General features: G+C 41.2%; 1 protein-coding gene across 1 annotated transcript in view; it reads left to right on the top strand.

Moving 5' to 3' along the window:
* Positions 1 to 16,304, top strand: part of MACROD2 (mono-ADP ribosylhydrolase 2) — a 903,624-nt gene that overhangs the window by 857,417 nt on the left and 29,903 nt on the right. The window contains exons 14-16 of the mRNA XM_067292887.1: positions 1,377 to 1,454; positions 2,087 to 2,161; positions 2,834 to 2,932. Of these exons, the coding sequence (XP_067148988.1) occupies positions 1,377 to 1,454; positions 2,087 to 2,161; positions 2,834 to 2,932 (252 nt within the window). The remainder of the gene's footprint in view (positions 1 to 1,376; positions 1,455 to 2,086; positions 2,162 to 2,833; positions 2,933 to 16,304) is intronic.

The raw sequence follows: 16,304 nt of genomic DNA, 5'->3' as shown, positions 1-16,304 counted from the left end.
CAGCAAATTGTACATCAGTGAGATATTCAGCTTTCAAACTTGGATTTATAAACTTATTGTCATGCAATGAAAAGAGTAAGAAGCTGTGCAGGTAATTAAATATTTGCCTTGGGGGATTATTTGCAGTTAATTAAAGCCACACACTTTCAGTGCATACCTGTTCTACAGATTATTAAATTTGGATCAGATGTTAACAACCCAGCTTTCCCACTTATCCATCAGAGATTATTCTTGGCAAATTTCAGGAACAGAGTTTTACCAGGACATCCTATGGTATATTGTAAGATTTGTTCTGCTATATTATAGAAAGGGACTTTCTAGAAGTAGAGTCTTACTAACACTGCCATAGTGTAATATATTATCATGCACCATAGATCTTTTGTCGGTGTTACTTGAGTTTTTCTGCTAGCAGCATTTTAGAAAGTGTTTTACTCTGAACTATAAATAGTGATTATCTATTAGCATTAGTTCACTTATCCCTGAAGTTTGCAGAAATGTCCAGTTACTTACATCAGTGGCCTTTTTTAACAAGGGTCTAACAGAGCTCTTTATCTAGTAAAAACTGTGTGTTATGCCAATGAGCAGGAATAAAAAGAGCGTAGCTCTTTTGCTGTGATTTCCTGACCATAGTGGAATATGTAATACATTTTCTCCATCACCACACAAAAAGTAAGGAGTGGCTTTTGTTAGAAAACACTGTTTGACATAGCAAAATAATGACCTGTGCTTGTGAAGACTGCAGATAGTGCAGAGACAGGATTTAAACCAATTTAAACCTCACTGTGCCCCTGGTTCAAGGTTTGGCTTCGGGCAGTTCGTTTTGCTAGTCTCCCCCAAAGTGAAAGAAGTCTTTGCCACGATAATGACCTGGGCAGTTCTGTCATTGGGTGAAATGAGGCTACAGTTTGCACTGAGATTTATAGGACTTAATGTTTGTCAAGTGTGCGGAAATCCAACTATGCAAAGTACTAGCATTGTTCTGAAAATAAGTCACTTAATATGTCAAGTGGATAGTTCATGTTGTTTCCCATAGCTTTGTGCTACTCCGTTCATTAGAAATAAAATTCTTGGTAATACTCCTGATTTTTCTTAGATATTCTTTCTTGCCAACTCTTTGTTTGAGGTTTGTACTGCGGCCCAAAACCTTTTCAGTAAGTGTGCAGATTCTGAAATCAATTTGAATAATTTAAACCCATGAGTATACTTTTATAGTATATAAATCCGGGGTCAAACAGACAGACAGTCTGTCAGAGTATGGGAATGCCAAATATGAATCTAGCACCTCAGGGCTACCCGTGTTTGAGGTAACTACCAGCCTCTTCCGGCATGAAAACCACTGCAGGATTTTTTCATTTGGTTGGTTGTTGTTTCCTCAGACTCCCTGAAAGACCCCAAAGGTGCGCCGGAGAATGACCCAGTGCATCCTGTGGTGTGTGAACAAGATCAAGCCGAAGGTAAAGTTTTCTATCAAAATTCCTGAAGACACAAATAATGAACCAGTTGGGAACCTTGTTCTTCCAGTTACAGCATTCGGTGGTTTTCCCCCTGACCTCTGCTGCCTTAGCAATATGCCTTCAGCTAGTAGAGGCTGGGCACCAAACAGTCTTAGTACCGTACTCTCTGGGGTTACTGAGAAAGAACTGGGTCTCCAAATATGTAGTTTTAATCATATTGATCCTGGGTCAGTGCATAACATTATTGTTACTGTTTTTTCTTTTCTTTTTTTTTTTTTTTGCTTCTAAAAGCCTGTGGGGTAATTCTGTTCTTCTGATAAGCTGTCAAGTGCAGGTGGTGTGCAACAGCTCCTGTGAAAAACATGTCAAGGCTGAGCTACAGGAAAAAAAAAAAAAGTCATTCAGGGTCAGTTTTGACCAGCCATTCAACATACTTAATGTTTAGAACTTATTGAGTGGTATGTTCATATATAAAGTAATTTCAACATTGTTCATTTAATAGGAAAAAAAGCAGTACTGGGCTGAAAAGTAACATGATATATGTTGGGTTTGTGTCCTGCTTTGATAAACTTGTCTTTGCACACATGCGCAGCCATCATACTGATGTCATTTCCAATTTGTCGTGTTAACAGGACAAGAGGATGTTTCTGCAGAAGAGGAGATGAAAACTGGGACAGATTCCCAAAGCTCCTGCATGGAAGTAGAAGGTACTGGGCATGCCTTGAAACCAATGAGCAAGATTACCAGGAAGAAAAATACCTGTTACTGCTCAGTCACCAGCAGTAGTGTTTAAGTTCCCTTTGTTTCCCCATACCTAGTAAGCCAGATCTGTTGAGCTGAATCGTCTTATGGTAGCTCTGAATTTGAGTTTGAGCAGGGGAGTAGCTGTGGATTCTCGGCTCAGGTGGTGAAAGCTGATTTTTAATGCCCTTGTTTAAAGAAAAAAAAAAAAAGATTTTTAATCATTTGCCCCGTTAAAAAAAAGTGAACACCGTATCTCTTATTCCTGAGGATAAGCACTTGAGTCTTGAACATGAGGTGCACTGAATGCTCTAGCCCCAGTCCAGGCAAACACTTTGGTAAATGTATCTTTGGGCTTGTGACTAGTCCCAGGGAAGTCCCAAGCTTAGAGCTAGGCACCTATTTTTTGTGCTAGGGCTAGAAAGCTCAGCATCTCGGAGGATCAAGGCCTTGCTCTCAACTATAGCCCCTTGGATTTCCTGGAGATAGCTGTGGTATCGGTACTTCTGGCGGGTAGGATCCTTTTCCTCTGCTGATGTTTTTAATGGTAATCTCTGTAGCGTATATTAATCGTTCTATACAATGTCAGTTCTGAAGAACCTTACCGTCGAGCTTCTGTTTTCATCAAATCTATTCAGAGCCATTGTTGAACCAAAAAGACACAACAGAAGCCAAGAAACCTTTGATTCCCAGTGCAGATGAAGATGAAGAAAAAGAAGAAGAAGGAGGAGGAGGAGGTAAGAAAGAGAATTCTATTGAGTTCTTACATTCTCTTATTAATTATAGATATTTTGTCCATTGCAAGGAAACATGGAAATAGCACATAAAGGTGATTTTTTTTTTTTAGTATCCTTTCTTCCCTATTGTTGAGTGTTCTTGTGATGTATTGGTCTTGGATTCATATAGGAAAATAAGTGCAAGAAAGTGCACAATCAGGTTCTAAAGTGACTTTAAAATAAATACACTTCTCATTGTTGGTTTTCTGTATTAATGTGCATAAGGCTGATTAAGCAAGCAATTTATGTCTATTAAAGTACCCTGTTGATCATGCTCACTAGAAACATTGAGGGTATTTACAATAAATGGGTATGAAAATGATTCGTGAGGTCATTGGTAGAGATTTAACTACTAATTAACCAAAACTAGTAATTCTAATAAAGAAACCAATATTTGGAGCAGGAACACATAGAGTCTTGCTGAAGCAATAAATTCTTCTGAGAGTAAACTATTTAAATCCTTAGTAATGCTTTTGCAAAGAAACTCAGAAGTTCAATTTTTAGTGTTAGACGCTCTTCTGGGAGCCCTACATCCAGCTGATCATTTGTAGTAGTCATATGATTGCATAAAAAGCAGTATATTATGTAAATAAATCTCTAACTGCAAAGTAATTGCAAGTTAATAATTATATGGTCTTCTGTAGAGCACAGAGATGAATTTTACAGTTCCAAACTAAAACCTGGACATGATCTTTACTGAAAATTCAGGTCAATACTAACTGTGTTGTCCTAATTATGAACTCCTTTTCGCAGCCCCATTGACACCAACTTAATTGCAAACTTGCATTAGTAATATTGACACTTATCTTCATTGCAAGTCTAGGTTAATAGAACCTCTTTGTTCATATACAGCTAAACAACATTTCCTCTCCTTTTTTTTCTTTATTGCCTATCCAAGTTGAGACTAATCGCATCTGTTTATTACCAGTCATGTTTTTAGTATCGGTTTTGTGTTTTATTACTTATGGTGAAAATAGACTTGCTATAATCCTTACCTCAAATCCAGGTAAATGGTATTGCTCTCCTTCAATTGCAAATCCAGGTTACATAATACAAACTCACACTGATTGCAAATACCAAAGTCATTATGTTAATTTTCTCCTAATAGAAATTATTTACATTTTATTTTATGCCTCATCAAAAGCAAGTTGGACAAAATGTACTTTCATTATTTGTACATTTCCTTCGCTTTAGTACTTCAGTGTCCCCTACAGCTAGTGACTGTCATTTAGTTCTCAGTGGAGAGATTATATTTCGCCATCTGTTCTACCTAGTATTAAAATATGCAACATTAAAGAAAAGAAGGTAATGTCAGAAAAGGGTTGTTCTTGGCGCTTTTCCTTTTCCTGCTCCTTATTTAAAAGGTTCTAGTACTAAGCAAGTAAATGATTCTTTCCAAACATTCTGGAACACGGTCCTACCTTGGGGCTCACATATTGCTCCTGTACAAGATTAGCCTGATCCAAAGCTCATTAAAGTTCATAGAAAGACTCTCGTTTACTTAAGTGAGCTTTCAGTCAGCTCCATAAGAGGAGATACTGAGCTGAGTCAACGCACAGGGCAGCAGCACTTAGGTAACTGCACTGATACTCTTTTTAGCTTCTTCAGAATATACTGGCTTTGGGTCAGGGAAAACGAATCAGTGCTTTTTCAGCTTTTAGGAAAGGAAAGGAAATTATGGCTTTCCCTTGCTTTGCTTCATTCTTATGGGTGTATGACCCTCAGAACTCATCTTGCTAGATACTTACAGTTTTGATGGGCGCATATTCTGCAATGATAGCTTTGAGAGCCACAATGCAAGGTGGTTCTTCACTAAAAGAGTATAAAAAAATCAACCTAAGTTCAGGCTGATAAAATAATACATATTCCCCAGAGAGAATTTCCATTAGAAAGAGTCTACCTGGCATAAAACAGAGACTTAATATGTAACACTGTTTCATGAAACACAAGTGCTACCACATAAACTAATTCAGTTCAATTGTTTCCCAGCCGCATCTACAGTACATTTGAAGTACAATAAAATGGCGTATTTTTGCCTAAGAACACTTGAAAAAAGCTAACATGCGACTATTATTCCCATGAAATAGAAACCCAGTCACAGTAGCGGATGTTAAGTGTCACAACAGTGCTCTTGACCTGTATTAAATCTACGTGCATTGCCAAATGTAGCAACTGCCAGACTGCAGACAACCTGCTCTGTCTTTTCTAAGTTTGATACTTTCTTTTTGTGTTATCAAGCTCATCCTGGAGCAAAGGGCAATGCGGAGCTGCCTCTCCCCTCTCTCTCTCACTGGGCGCCATTAGATTAATGGGAGTCGTCTGTGAGCTGAGCTTTCCCCATGGCTGGAGCTCTGGAAGCTACTAAATGATCGACAGAGATCAAAGTCCCTTTTCCAACCTATGGCTAGATGTCTGCTTGGTGGCAGATTGTAGCTTTAAAGACAGCCAGTAATTTTCCAGTGATCTGGATTTCCGTGGAAAACTGACTGTTTCTTGATGTTTTCTAAGTGGGTCTCAGTTTTCACAAATTTCTGATGGAACGCAGGTAAGCTGCTGATTGAATTTGTGCTGGTTTTGCTACCAGCTTTTCTCATGTGTGGCTGGGGATTTTAAGGCTTGCAGAGTCCTTTCTGTAAAGCCTGTTGGAATTCATAGCTCCAGGGTCTCTCCACAGTGCACATTACAATGGAGTTGTGGATCCTCGGGCTTTCGAGGTTGTGGGACAATGGGAGTCCGGAGGACTGAAGAATCAACATTTTGGCAATTTCACCACTGTTTCCCCTTGCCTGGCAGTTTGAAACAAGCCAGATTACCTTGAAGAATTTAATGACATAAGGCACTGTGTGTGTTTTCACAAAAACCTGGAGTTTCATTTTCAAAAATCAGTAATAAAATATAGTGTGCCAATTACTCCTTTTTTTTTCCCTCCTGTAACTTAGTTATATATTACTAGGGAGCAACTGAAGAAGATGCCTTTTTTTTTTTCCAGGTAGTATAATGCAGTCATTCTAGTTCACAAAAGAATAATGAAAATCTTTATTTCTTATAAGATTAGGGAATATTCTCTAATCCCTTTATTAAAAAGCAGAGCAAGTGGTGATCACTGACCTATTTGCTGACTAGGGAAGTGCACATGTTTTTAATGCTTAGTTTGGCAGCCCTTTATATGCACACTTAGAAATAGTTCTGTCATGTTCTAATGACCATGCTTTCAGCATTTAGTTATAGTTTGAATCAGCTCCGTTTTTCTACAAGACAACTTACAGCAAATGGAAATGCAGCTCATATTATTTGTGTGAATATGTAGCCGTTCCCTACCCTGAGCCTGTTCTCCCCTCTTGATCTTGCTATTTCCTACTGCTTTGTCTCTTGCTGCGTAAAGACATGTGATACGATGATTTCCCTCACCAATCATCTCTGGAAGTTGCTTAACTCTTTGGAGGATATGATTTCTGTCCGAACACTGGTAGATGAAGTAATGACCACAGAAGTGGCCATTATTTCTCTGTTTGCTCCTCTTCTGTGTTCAGACTCAAAAATTTTGTCTTATTGTCATTACACTGTTTGTGACATTATTCAAGCATTTGTGATGCTTGAAGAGCTCAACTCTATATTTGTATTTTCATTCCAGTTCTGTCAGAAACTCTTTTCTCTCAGGCCAAGTCTGCTAACTAGTCCAGCTCTTGCTGGACCTTCTCCTCTGTCATTTTTTCAAACTTTCCATCAATTTGAATTAAACACTTTCAACGGGATTTTGACTTGGGATGTTTCTCCCCACAGCAAATACATTTAAAATCAACTCATTTTATTTCTCAGTATGATCTGAGCACAAAGCGCATCTCTGAGTTTCCAGGAATAGTCTATGCTGTTTCATTCTGATGGCTGAAGCCGTACGAGAGACCCTGACATCATGACAGTGAGTGAGAGGGAAGGGGTGAGGGCACTACACCCACCGTGGCCTGGTGATTATGGCGTGCTCATGCATGCCCTAAAATTGTGGGCAGGGTGGCAGCCTCCCTGGGAAAAAAGCACGTTTGTTTGCTTGTAGAGAGCTCCCAAAATGCAGCAGCAGGTCATTGCTGAAGCACAATCAAGGAGCAAAGTGCTGTAATTAATGCCTGTAAAGGGTATATTAAAGTGCCCAGGGATTTAGCTAAGAGCAGGACACAGCCCGTGCAATTAGTATTTGTGTGCAGTGAAATCCTAGCCTGTTTGAATGCCCTATTTAGGCAACCATGTTAACCATCTTTTTGTGTATGGAAGATGTTAAAGCAGACTGAATGCACAGGTGGGGGGAGGGTTAACTTTTAAATCATTTGTGATATACATGATTTCCTGTAATGCCAGACTTTTGGTCACTGCCCATCTACTGTAAATTTGCATTCTGCCTGATTTTTGTCCTAGCTAAACCCAGTTTTGCTCGAAAACTTTGTTTTTTGTGAATAATCATGTAACTTTGTAGCCATCATTTCATCCATTCTTCTTTTAAACAGCTAGATTTCCACGTCATTTACCCATCTGTACTTTAGGAAAGCAGTATTTTTACGATATAATCTTAGAATCAAATATTCCAAAACTTGGAGGAAGAGTTCTCTCCATTTTTCTACAGTTCCATTTTTAGGATTTTTACATTGTTGCTATGGTTGTAAATACTGTCAAAAGAATAGCATTCTTTGATACAGTATTATGGTTATAGAGAAACAAAATACTTCTTGAAAAAGATCTTTTGAGATACATCTGACAGCCTTATTCTTGAGTCATGGCAATTGTAACTAGCTTTCATTTCTTAACCAAACATTTCCTCAGCTTCAAGTGGGGATGGATGAGACATCTTGGAAAAAATAGATTTTAAAATTGTCTTTAAATATCTTTAAAAATATATATTTTTTTGTTTTGGGGAAAAAAATGAATCCTAGGATATTTTGTAGTGTGGCTTCAATTACCAAAGGAACAAAAGAATAAATATCCTGAATCAGAAGTATGTCTAGGCTTTGGTAATAACCTCTATTAAATGCATTTGATGAAAGTGTTGGAAGCTCTGAAATGAGTTGTATCCAATCCAGTGGAGGAAGTGTGGCCTGACCTGTATTGATTAACATTCTGATACAAAAGTGTATGCATTCTGTATACATTTTTAATTTCTCTTAATATAAAATGACATGACTGTTATAATCTATTAATATGTGCTAATACTGTAAAAAGAATGAGAAAGAATGGACCATGAGTTAAAAAAAAGCAACTCTTTCCTTAAAATGCACTTAAGCCACAAATTGAGATGCTTTCTGAGCTATTGCAGAATAATATGGCCCTAAATTTGCAATGTATCTGAAGAATCTGCTTCAGACATTTATTGATATTTGGCAGAGAAAAAAAGTTCATCTTTGGACATTTTGCAGAAATGCTGGAAGTTCTGTGGAACCAGAAAATTGCAAATGGGTATTTAAACTCACATCTAAAGTTAAGCCACACAGAGAGGTGGACAGTCACAAAGCACATATCTGGGACTAGCTGGAGGCATGCCGTAACAAGATTATCGCTGGAAAGCCAAAATAGTGCCTTCCTACAGGGGATACCTTTAGGTTTTAAGAAATCTCACTTTTCATGCCTTTATTTTCTCGGGAACTTCACAAAACTCAAGTGAAGTTTGCAGTTGTGATATCGGCCAGATGAGGAGCTTCTGCAACAGAAGTCTGCTCGCCTGTGCTGTGGCCAAAGGGCAGTTCAGGCTCTGTCTCCTAGTGCAAAGCTCTTTGCTCTCTTCTGAAAGAGTTATAGCTGTGACAGAGAAGTATATTCGGTTTATTTCTGTGCCTTGTGCATGCAGGGAAACTGTGGGCAGGGGAACGAAACCTTTTAGCTTAGGAAAAGGTTTCTTTGGTGGGAGGGGTGTTTTTTCCAAGTTTGCAAACATTATGGTGATTTTCATGAAAGCACATAAAATGTTCTCCGGATGTTTGGGATTCAGGTGACTTTGTTTAAAAAGCTGCTGGACAAAGGCGAGGGTAATGCCCTTGTTTGTCGCTCTGTGTGAGCAGGCAGCCGTGGCGACTGCGAAATGGCCTGTGCTCCACGGGGGTGCTGGCGCGTGCAGGAGAAGAGGGCGGGAGTGCTTTTTGGGTCACAGCAGCTGTGGTATATTCATCGTGGCTTTGTTAGAAGGTGCGTGGCACACAGCCCGCCTGGTGCTTTCCCTGGTGGAGGTGGTGGGATTTGTTCCTTTTCTTGGTGCCGGCTGGTGCAACAGGGGATGCAGTCCACATAAGGCAGCGCGCGCTGGCCAGCGTGTGGACTCTCCTCTCCTCGGAGAGACGCGGCAAGTCAGCTGCAGACACCCTGTGGGCCTTACCTGAAGTTGCTGCCTGGGCTGTGCTGAGCAACACCATACATTAGCGAGACGGGGTGGTTATTACACTGTCAGTAGTCTGCTCCAGATATTGATTTCAACCTCCCGGGGGGGAAAAAGTGATTTTTTTTTTCCTGCGACAGAAAGAATCTGTTTCTTTTCATTATTCTCTGTATATCAGATTCCAGCCTGCATGTATGTAAAGAACAGGTGGTTCAAGCTCAGTTTTAAGTTTTAATTATTTTTCAGCTCTTTCAGTGACAAGCAAGATATTTTTTCTGTGCACTTTGCTTATAAAAAATAGAAAGCATAGGAAAATTTTCATCTTAAACATTTTGCCCACTGTCGCAGTCACTTTATATTATCTGGTTTGATGGTAGGGAACAAAAGAAAAGGACAGAAAGGAAAGAAAAGAAGAAACAAGAAAAGGGAATACTTTAACAATGATAGTGTTTAAGGTTTATTGTGTGCATTTGATTGCTTTCTTCATTTCATTTCCACTAAGCAGAATACAAATACTATCATGAATTGGCCATTTTTTTCATCATTTAAAAATATCTTCTCTTTGTTCCTTCTGAAAGTGTTGACAATGTGGCCTTTGTTTTGTTTAATTAACTCATGTTACAGTATTGCACTGAAACACATTCAGCATTAAAACTAATAAAATAATTTTTGGAACTCTTCCATATACAGTAAACAAAAAGAAGGAAGAAAAAGCCTCTGAGAGAGGCTGAAGGAGAAACTGGATATTTTTAATGGAATATTTTGAAGTACCATTTACATTTTTTATTTTCCATATCGGGGAGTGCCAGAAAATTTAAAGTCACAAAATCCCGTTGAAAAGCAGATGCTATGAAGTCATTCTAGCTTCTCATATGTTTATAATATTATTACATGATGTTATATGTTTCGTTCTTGTGAGCTACAAGGCTTAAAGGGTTTTAAGGCACTGATAATGACCTTTTAACATATGAAGACTGGATGATGGAATCCATATTTCACCTGGCATCAAAGTCTAGTAGTCTTCAGCTTTAGCCTCAGTCTCCAGGGAAGCAGCAGTACTTTATGCAAATGAAACACATATCTCTTTCAAATCATATCAAATGACATGCGAGTAACAAATGAAGTGAATATGCAGGAGACTTTGACATCTTAAAGACTTTTTCCGGTAACATATTGAAAGAGTAGGGTTCACTGGCCAAGGGCTGCACTTTTACAGATAGTGTCATAGTTAATAATATATCTGGAAATTAGGTTTAGCACCTATGGAGAAACGGCGCCATTTTTTAAACATACTGTACAGCTACGGAGGAGTCTATTTGTTCTACCAAACAGTGGGCTTAACTCCCATTCTTGGCGGTAAGAACTTCAGCCTTACAGTCGAATGGATCCACCAAACCTTTGCAATGCAATGGAGCTACCCGCAGGAAGAATTTGACCCCTCATGGACAAATTGTACATTCTTGTGTCCTGTGTGCAACAAAAAGGAGGCTTTCTATTGTTATGCACTGATTCCTTCTGGACTCCTGGCTCCTTTTAATAATGTTCATCTGTGACGGGATATGTGTTGGTCCGACTGAGCTGGCTCTGCAAAGTGGAAATTCTGTGCTTCCCTTTACTTTACATTATGTATAGTGTACTTTGCACTTGTACCAAGCCAGCGAGAAATGTCACCTAAGCAGAACACGTTATGCTCTCCAGGTTGTTGTACCATTTTATAGCCATTTCCTAAGTGTGAATGGCCACACAAGCTTGAGGCAGTGGAGACAGAATCTGCACTTAGCTAATGATTTTCGTGAAACGTGATGAGTGGAATGCAGTCATAACTAGGTGTGAAAAACACAAGTGTGGCGGGGAGGAGATTTGGGAGGACTTTTTTAATTTCAAATACAGAACAGAAACAAATTCAAAGAAAGCGGTATATGTCCTGGAATGAAAAGCTTCCCTCAGTCATTCTTTTCTGGTGGGGGGGCATTGTCACTTCTTCATCACTAGCTTTATACCTGTAGTTGTCCCCAGCGGTATGGGTGAGTAGTTTGTCTTGCTCTCACTTGAGCAGTATGGCATTTAACCACTTTTCATCCTGGAAAAGATCAGCTAGGTCAATAGGCTCACTTTTTAATTCAGCACTGCTCTGTGCCCTCTTCTGTGCCCCTGAATTGAGCCCAGGGCTCTCCTCCTGTCTCCAAAAGGCCGGTGCTTGCTTCTGCCCATCCCCGCAGTGTTGACCCTGCTGGGCAGGTACACTGTGGTTTCCTAACCACCTTTGTAGTCAATGTTCAGAGAGGAAGGCCAGTGCTACCCGAGGAGGGACTTTTGCTCAAGGAGAAGGTAATGTGTCTACAAAACATAAAGTGGAGAATGCACTGACAGGACATGACCCTGAGAGAGATTAAATCTGTCTCTCACTATTGCAAAACCTGAGCAGGAAAAATCCCACCTAATCTCATTCAGATCTTCCAGGCATTATCCTTTCCTTATATTTCTGGATCTTCTATTCCTTTTTTCTGCCTGTTATTCACAGTTCTTTGGCAGCAGGTTTTCTGTCCCCTCACCTTCCCCTAATGCAGTCAACAGTTGAGTGCTCTCTCTAGCAGATCTGGCCATCTGGAACAGTTTTCCTGCACTTGGTTGACTCTCATCAAATTTCACCTCCAGATGAGTGCGCGAGGTCACTGACGGTATACCTGGCCCATAGTGTTAGCCCAAGAGCCCAAGATGACCGTGTTTCTACTCAATGTGAATAATCTGTCAGTGATGAAACCAGCATTTAATCTCTCCTACATCCCTGTGGCTGCATCTGTGTCTTAGGAACACAGTGCGGTATCTCGGCGTCTTGGTGGAGGGGTGTAGCTTTTCTTTAGGGAATTAGGTGGATGTAGGACTTCAGGTTACTTAATAAATGAGCTCTGGCAGTCTTCCATGTAGCACTCCTGTGTGCTGTGGACCTGTTCTTAGCTGCTGTTAGACCATTCCAGCAAGGTGGGTGCTCTGGAAGACACACCCTGCACTGCAACTTAATTCATTCTCACATACTGTAGATAGTCTGTGGGCAACTACAAAGGACCTGTTTTGTCTGAGAGGCATGAGAGAAACATGAAGAGTACTGAATGGCATTTTCTTTTACCTTCCCTTATACTTACTGGGATGCTCATAGCTGAGTTGCTCTGTACCTGATTAGCACTATTCTTTGCTCAAACATTTCTTAAGGATTTTTCTCCCAGGTTGCAAATTCACTTGTGACTTCTATCCTGCATGCTTAACATCCATAGCTTTCCTCAGCCTGCAAATTTCAACCACAAAACCCCCTTCATTGTTGTTTCCCTGGTGCAGGATCTTTGCCCTGAAATGTTGAGACGCACCAGTCTTTTGTCTTATTATTCCCCTGTGCGGATGTGTAGCCTTGTTTGTTTGTTTTTTCTTCAGGCATTGGCGTGAAGGGCGTAGCTCCACTAGTAATCATAGCTAACACAGAGGCCAAAAACTCCCTTACTCCATTTACAGCATCGCGTCAAAAAACATTCAATACCTACATTGCTTGACAGCCCTTCAGAAACGGCATGTTTACGCGTTCAGCGTTTTCTCAGTGGAGGAAATAAGCAATCACTTACAGGCTAGACTATTCTTACCTGGATTGAAAATCAGTTAAACCATGTTTTGGATTCTGAGAAGAAGTCAGTAATCTCTCCAGTGTCCCCTGGTTACAGATAACAATGGTATATAGTTAGGGGGTCAAGATGGCAAAGCCACTGTCGCAGTGGCTGGAAAGAATTGAGAATCCCAATTTGTGTCCAAATCCTATCACGGTTACAAGGTATTTCATCAGTTAAAACGTGTTTGCTGGATGTTTTTTCGTGATCTGTCAACCTGAAACCTAGCACAAGAGCATCAAATGGGCACAGATGGACATACCTCAGGTGCTTCAAAATAAGATATCACAGTGCTGAAAAATCAGTGCCTAGCTGCAGCAGCTTGATTCAAGGAAATTAAATTGGCTGATTCTTCTAACTGTACAGGCAACAAGGCAGATTATCAGAAAAGCCCTCAGACTAACCAGGAAGGCACGTGGAGCTAGTCAGCAGGGCTGTGTCTTTCCCTCTCTGGGGTGCCAGTGTCTGAGCGCGGTGCCTCTGTCAACCCAGAGCCCAGCCCCACCTGCAGGGGATGGGAAGTTGACTGAGTTGGCTTGCTCTTTTGGGTGGACAGCAGCTACGTTGCCTTTTTTTTTTTTTTTTTTGCTCATTTCTGACTGTTGAGAGGTTTCCTCTCCCTGTGGAGTGCACTGACCTGTAAGCTGCTTGCTTTCCTTCAGCTCCGCAAGTCACGTGTTTTTTTCTGCCATGGCCCAACCTGCGCAGGAGGGATGAAGGGGACCTCCACTAACTACTGCCTTGCAGGACTGTCTCTGAAGTGAGGGATGGGGTTTTGAATCCTTCCAGCATAAGAGGGACTTGAACTCAGGTCTACTTGCAGCATGCGCTAGTCCGTAGGGTATTAGGCAAATGGTGAGCATTGACACGGCCCCTTTCCCTCATGTGGCTTTGAACAGTCTTGGCTGCTGAGCTTTGCATGGTTGCCGTGCATTGGACCTAGAGAGCCCAACTGCGCTTGTATCTCATTTCAGCCATGGACCCTGCCCTCTGGGATCTCAACTCAGGTGTTCAGAGCATCTGGGCCTGCTTCTTACCAGCACGCCCAACTTCCTTCAAGTATCTTGAGCTCACTGCATTGGCCTACAAAGCTGGATCTCAAAAGAGACCAGAGCTGTGTTCTCATTTACTGAGGCCTTCTCCTTGGGGCAGCAGATATTTTAGTTTCTCTTAAAGTTTTACAGCGTCAGTGCAGTGAACAAGGTTTTGGAGTGCTAAAACTGACATCCCCTTTGTTCTCATTTGTCTTGTCTCTCCTTCTTCCAAAGCAGTAGCTATCCAGGGTGCAGTAAGAACAACTATTGCTGTTGCTTTATGCAATTGCTGATTTTCTTGATGCTTGTCTCTCACAAATATGCTTGCACTTATAATCCTGGGTCTTCAGAAGCAGATTCCACAGCAAATGGCTCAATAACCATCCAGCAGTACTGTGGCTCCCTACAGTGTCAAAGGGCCAGCTGGAACATAGCTTCTCTCCAGGTAGGCCTTCAAAAGTGTGGATGCTTTATTAGCTTATTTTTGAATCTCTTGGCCCTGCAACACTGGAAAGTTTGCTTTTTTTTAAAAAAAAAGGAAAGAAAGAAAAAGAAAAAAGCCTTTAAACAATATTTCTAATATTGCTTGCTTTCAGCATTACCTAGGATGTGGAGGGAAATAGACTTTTTGGATGCAGTTCTGTTTGTAGATTCAACTGGCACTTAGAAGTATGTGAGCATGAAAAGCTGATGATAAGCAATTTATATATATCCAGTACCTATCTAAAACAACCCATGTTATCTTAGAAACTGATATATACAGGGATCACAGTATCTGCTTCTGAAATTGTTCCCTCTGGCATTAAATGCAGCCAATGTTTAACAGTGCTAAATAAAAGTGTGACAGTTTGAGACACAGTGATTCTTTCCAAATGAACCTTCAAGGCGAACCTAGTGGAGAGAAATGCTTGTTGAGATTTGGCCAAACAATAGGGTTAATGCCATTTGTTCTTATCAAAACTGCTACAGGATATTTAATGACCGCAGGTAGTCAGGGCCTGGGTTTTATATCTGATCCTGGAGACAGCAGTATAGTGCAATGTGTTAGATCACCAGTATCGCTTCCTTCTTTTAATGAGATCTCCCATCCAAGGATGGATATAACCTACTCTTGTTCAGCTTGCAAAATCTGCCTGGATCACAGCACACAGCCGAAATAATTGGGGGAGAATCTGTGTGTGGGAGGGAAGGAAATCGGCCGTGCGTATTCCCATCCCTAAGCAAGACGTAGCAGAGCGCTGCTTTTTGGCACGGGTTTGGTCACAGCTTCTGGTATCAAAACCAGCTTGCTCTTTGCTAGCCTGCACTCGTAGTCAGCTGTAATCATATCCAGCTAATTTGTGAGGAGAAGGCAGGGGAGAGGAGATATTCCTGGACTCCTCATTTGGATCGCACTTGCACTTTTGCAGCTCGTGGTTGACAAAGCCATTTGGTACAAAGATCGTTCCCATTTTGCGCCCTCCGAACGCTGTGATTTTCTCTAGGCAGTTGTAAGAGCTGTGAAGGCGCAGATGAGTCTTAACCAGGCCTGAAGAGGCTGGAGCACATAAGCTGCTTGCCATATTGCTTAAGCACCTGGGGCATTCGTTTGGAAACCTAAATGCAGGCTGTTCACCTGTATTGCCAAGTACAACAGAAGCTTCCTTCTGGCTGGCGGTGTGGTATTAATTTAAAGAGAGCACCATCTGCAGGGCCTTGGAGAACAACAAATAGAAGGAGGGAGGTAGAGAGGCCGCTGGAAAAAAGCCTTAATTCAGATTCAGGGACTTTCCCGGCCCCTCCATTACGTATGATTTCTAATTAACAGACGTGTCTTGGGGAAAGCTGCCCCAATTCACTTTCTTTCAGACGTTCTTTTCGTGAAGAGCTGTTTTTGCCAAGCCTCCTAAGCTCGTTTCGCAGGCTTTCACAGGCATTCGGTGCAGCAATGGTCTCAGTGACCCAGTAATTAGAGAAATCCCGGCGCTCGAGGCTGCCGCTGGCTGCCCCTTTGTCCTTCCTCATTGTTCCCGCTGCAGCTCCGCTACCAGATGGTCCGAGATTTTTCACCCTTTCCAAAGCTTCATGTTTTTCCCATCTCATCAAGCGTGTCTCGGCCGTGCTTAATTAGCTTAAGGCTTTTCAGTCACACCCCCCCTCCCCCGATTCTCCCCTCAGGAGATGGGTTAAAGACCTGAACAGTTTCAATAAAGAGCTCAGAAGGCAAAGCCTCCGCCGTTACGCATACCTGCAGGACAACGTAACGTAATGTTACTTCGTGTCAGGGAGCAGGCGTTCGTTCTCTCTTCTCTCTCCCTTCCTTCCTT

The sequence above is a fragment of the Apteryx mantelli genome, chromosome 3 (genome assembly GCF_036417845.1).
Source record: "Apteryx mantelli isolate bAptMan1 chromosome 3, bAptMan1.hap1, whole genome shotgun sequence".
Taxonomy (NCBI): Eukaryota; Metazoa; Chordata; class Aves; order Apterygiformes; family Apterygidae; genus Apteryx; species Apteryx mantelli.
The sequence above is the reverse complement of the archived record's forward strand: the minus strand, read 5'-3'. Positions and strand labels throughout refer to the sequence as shown.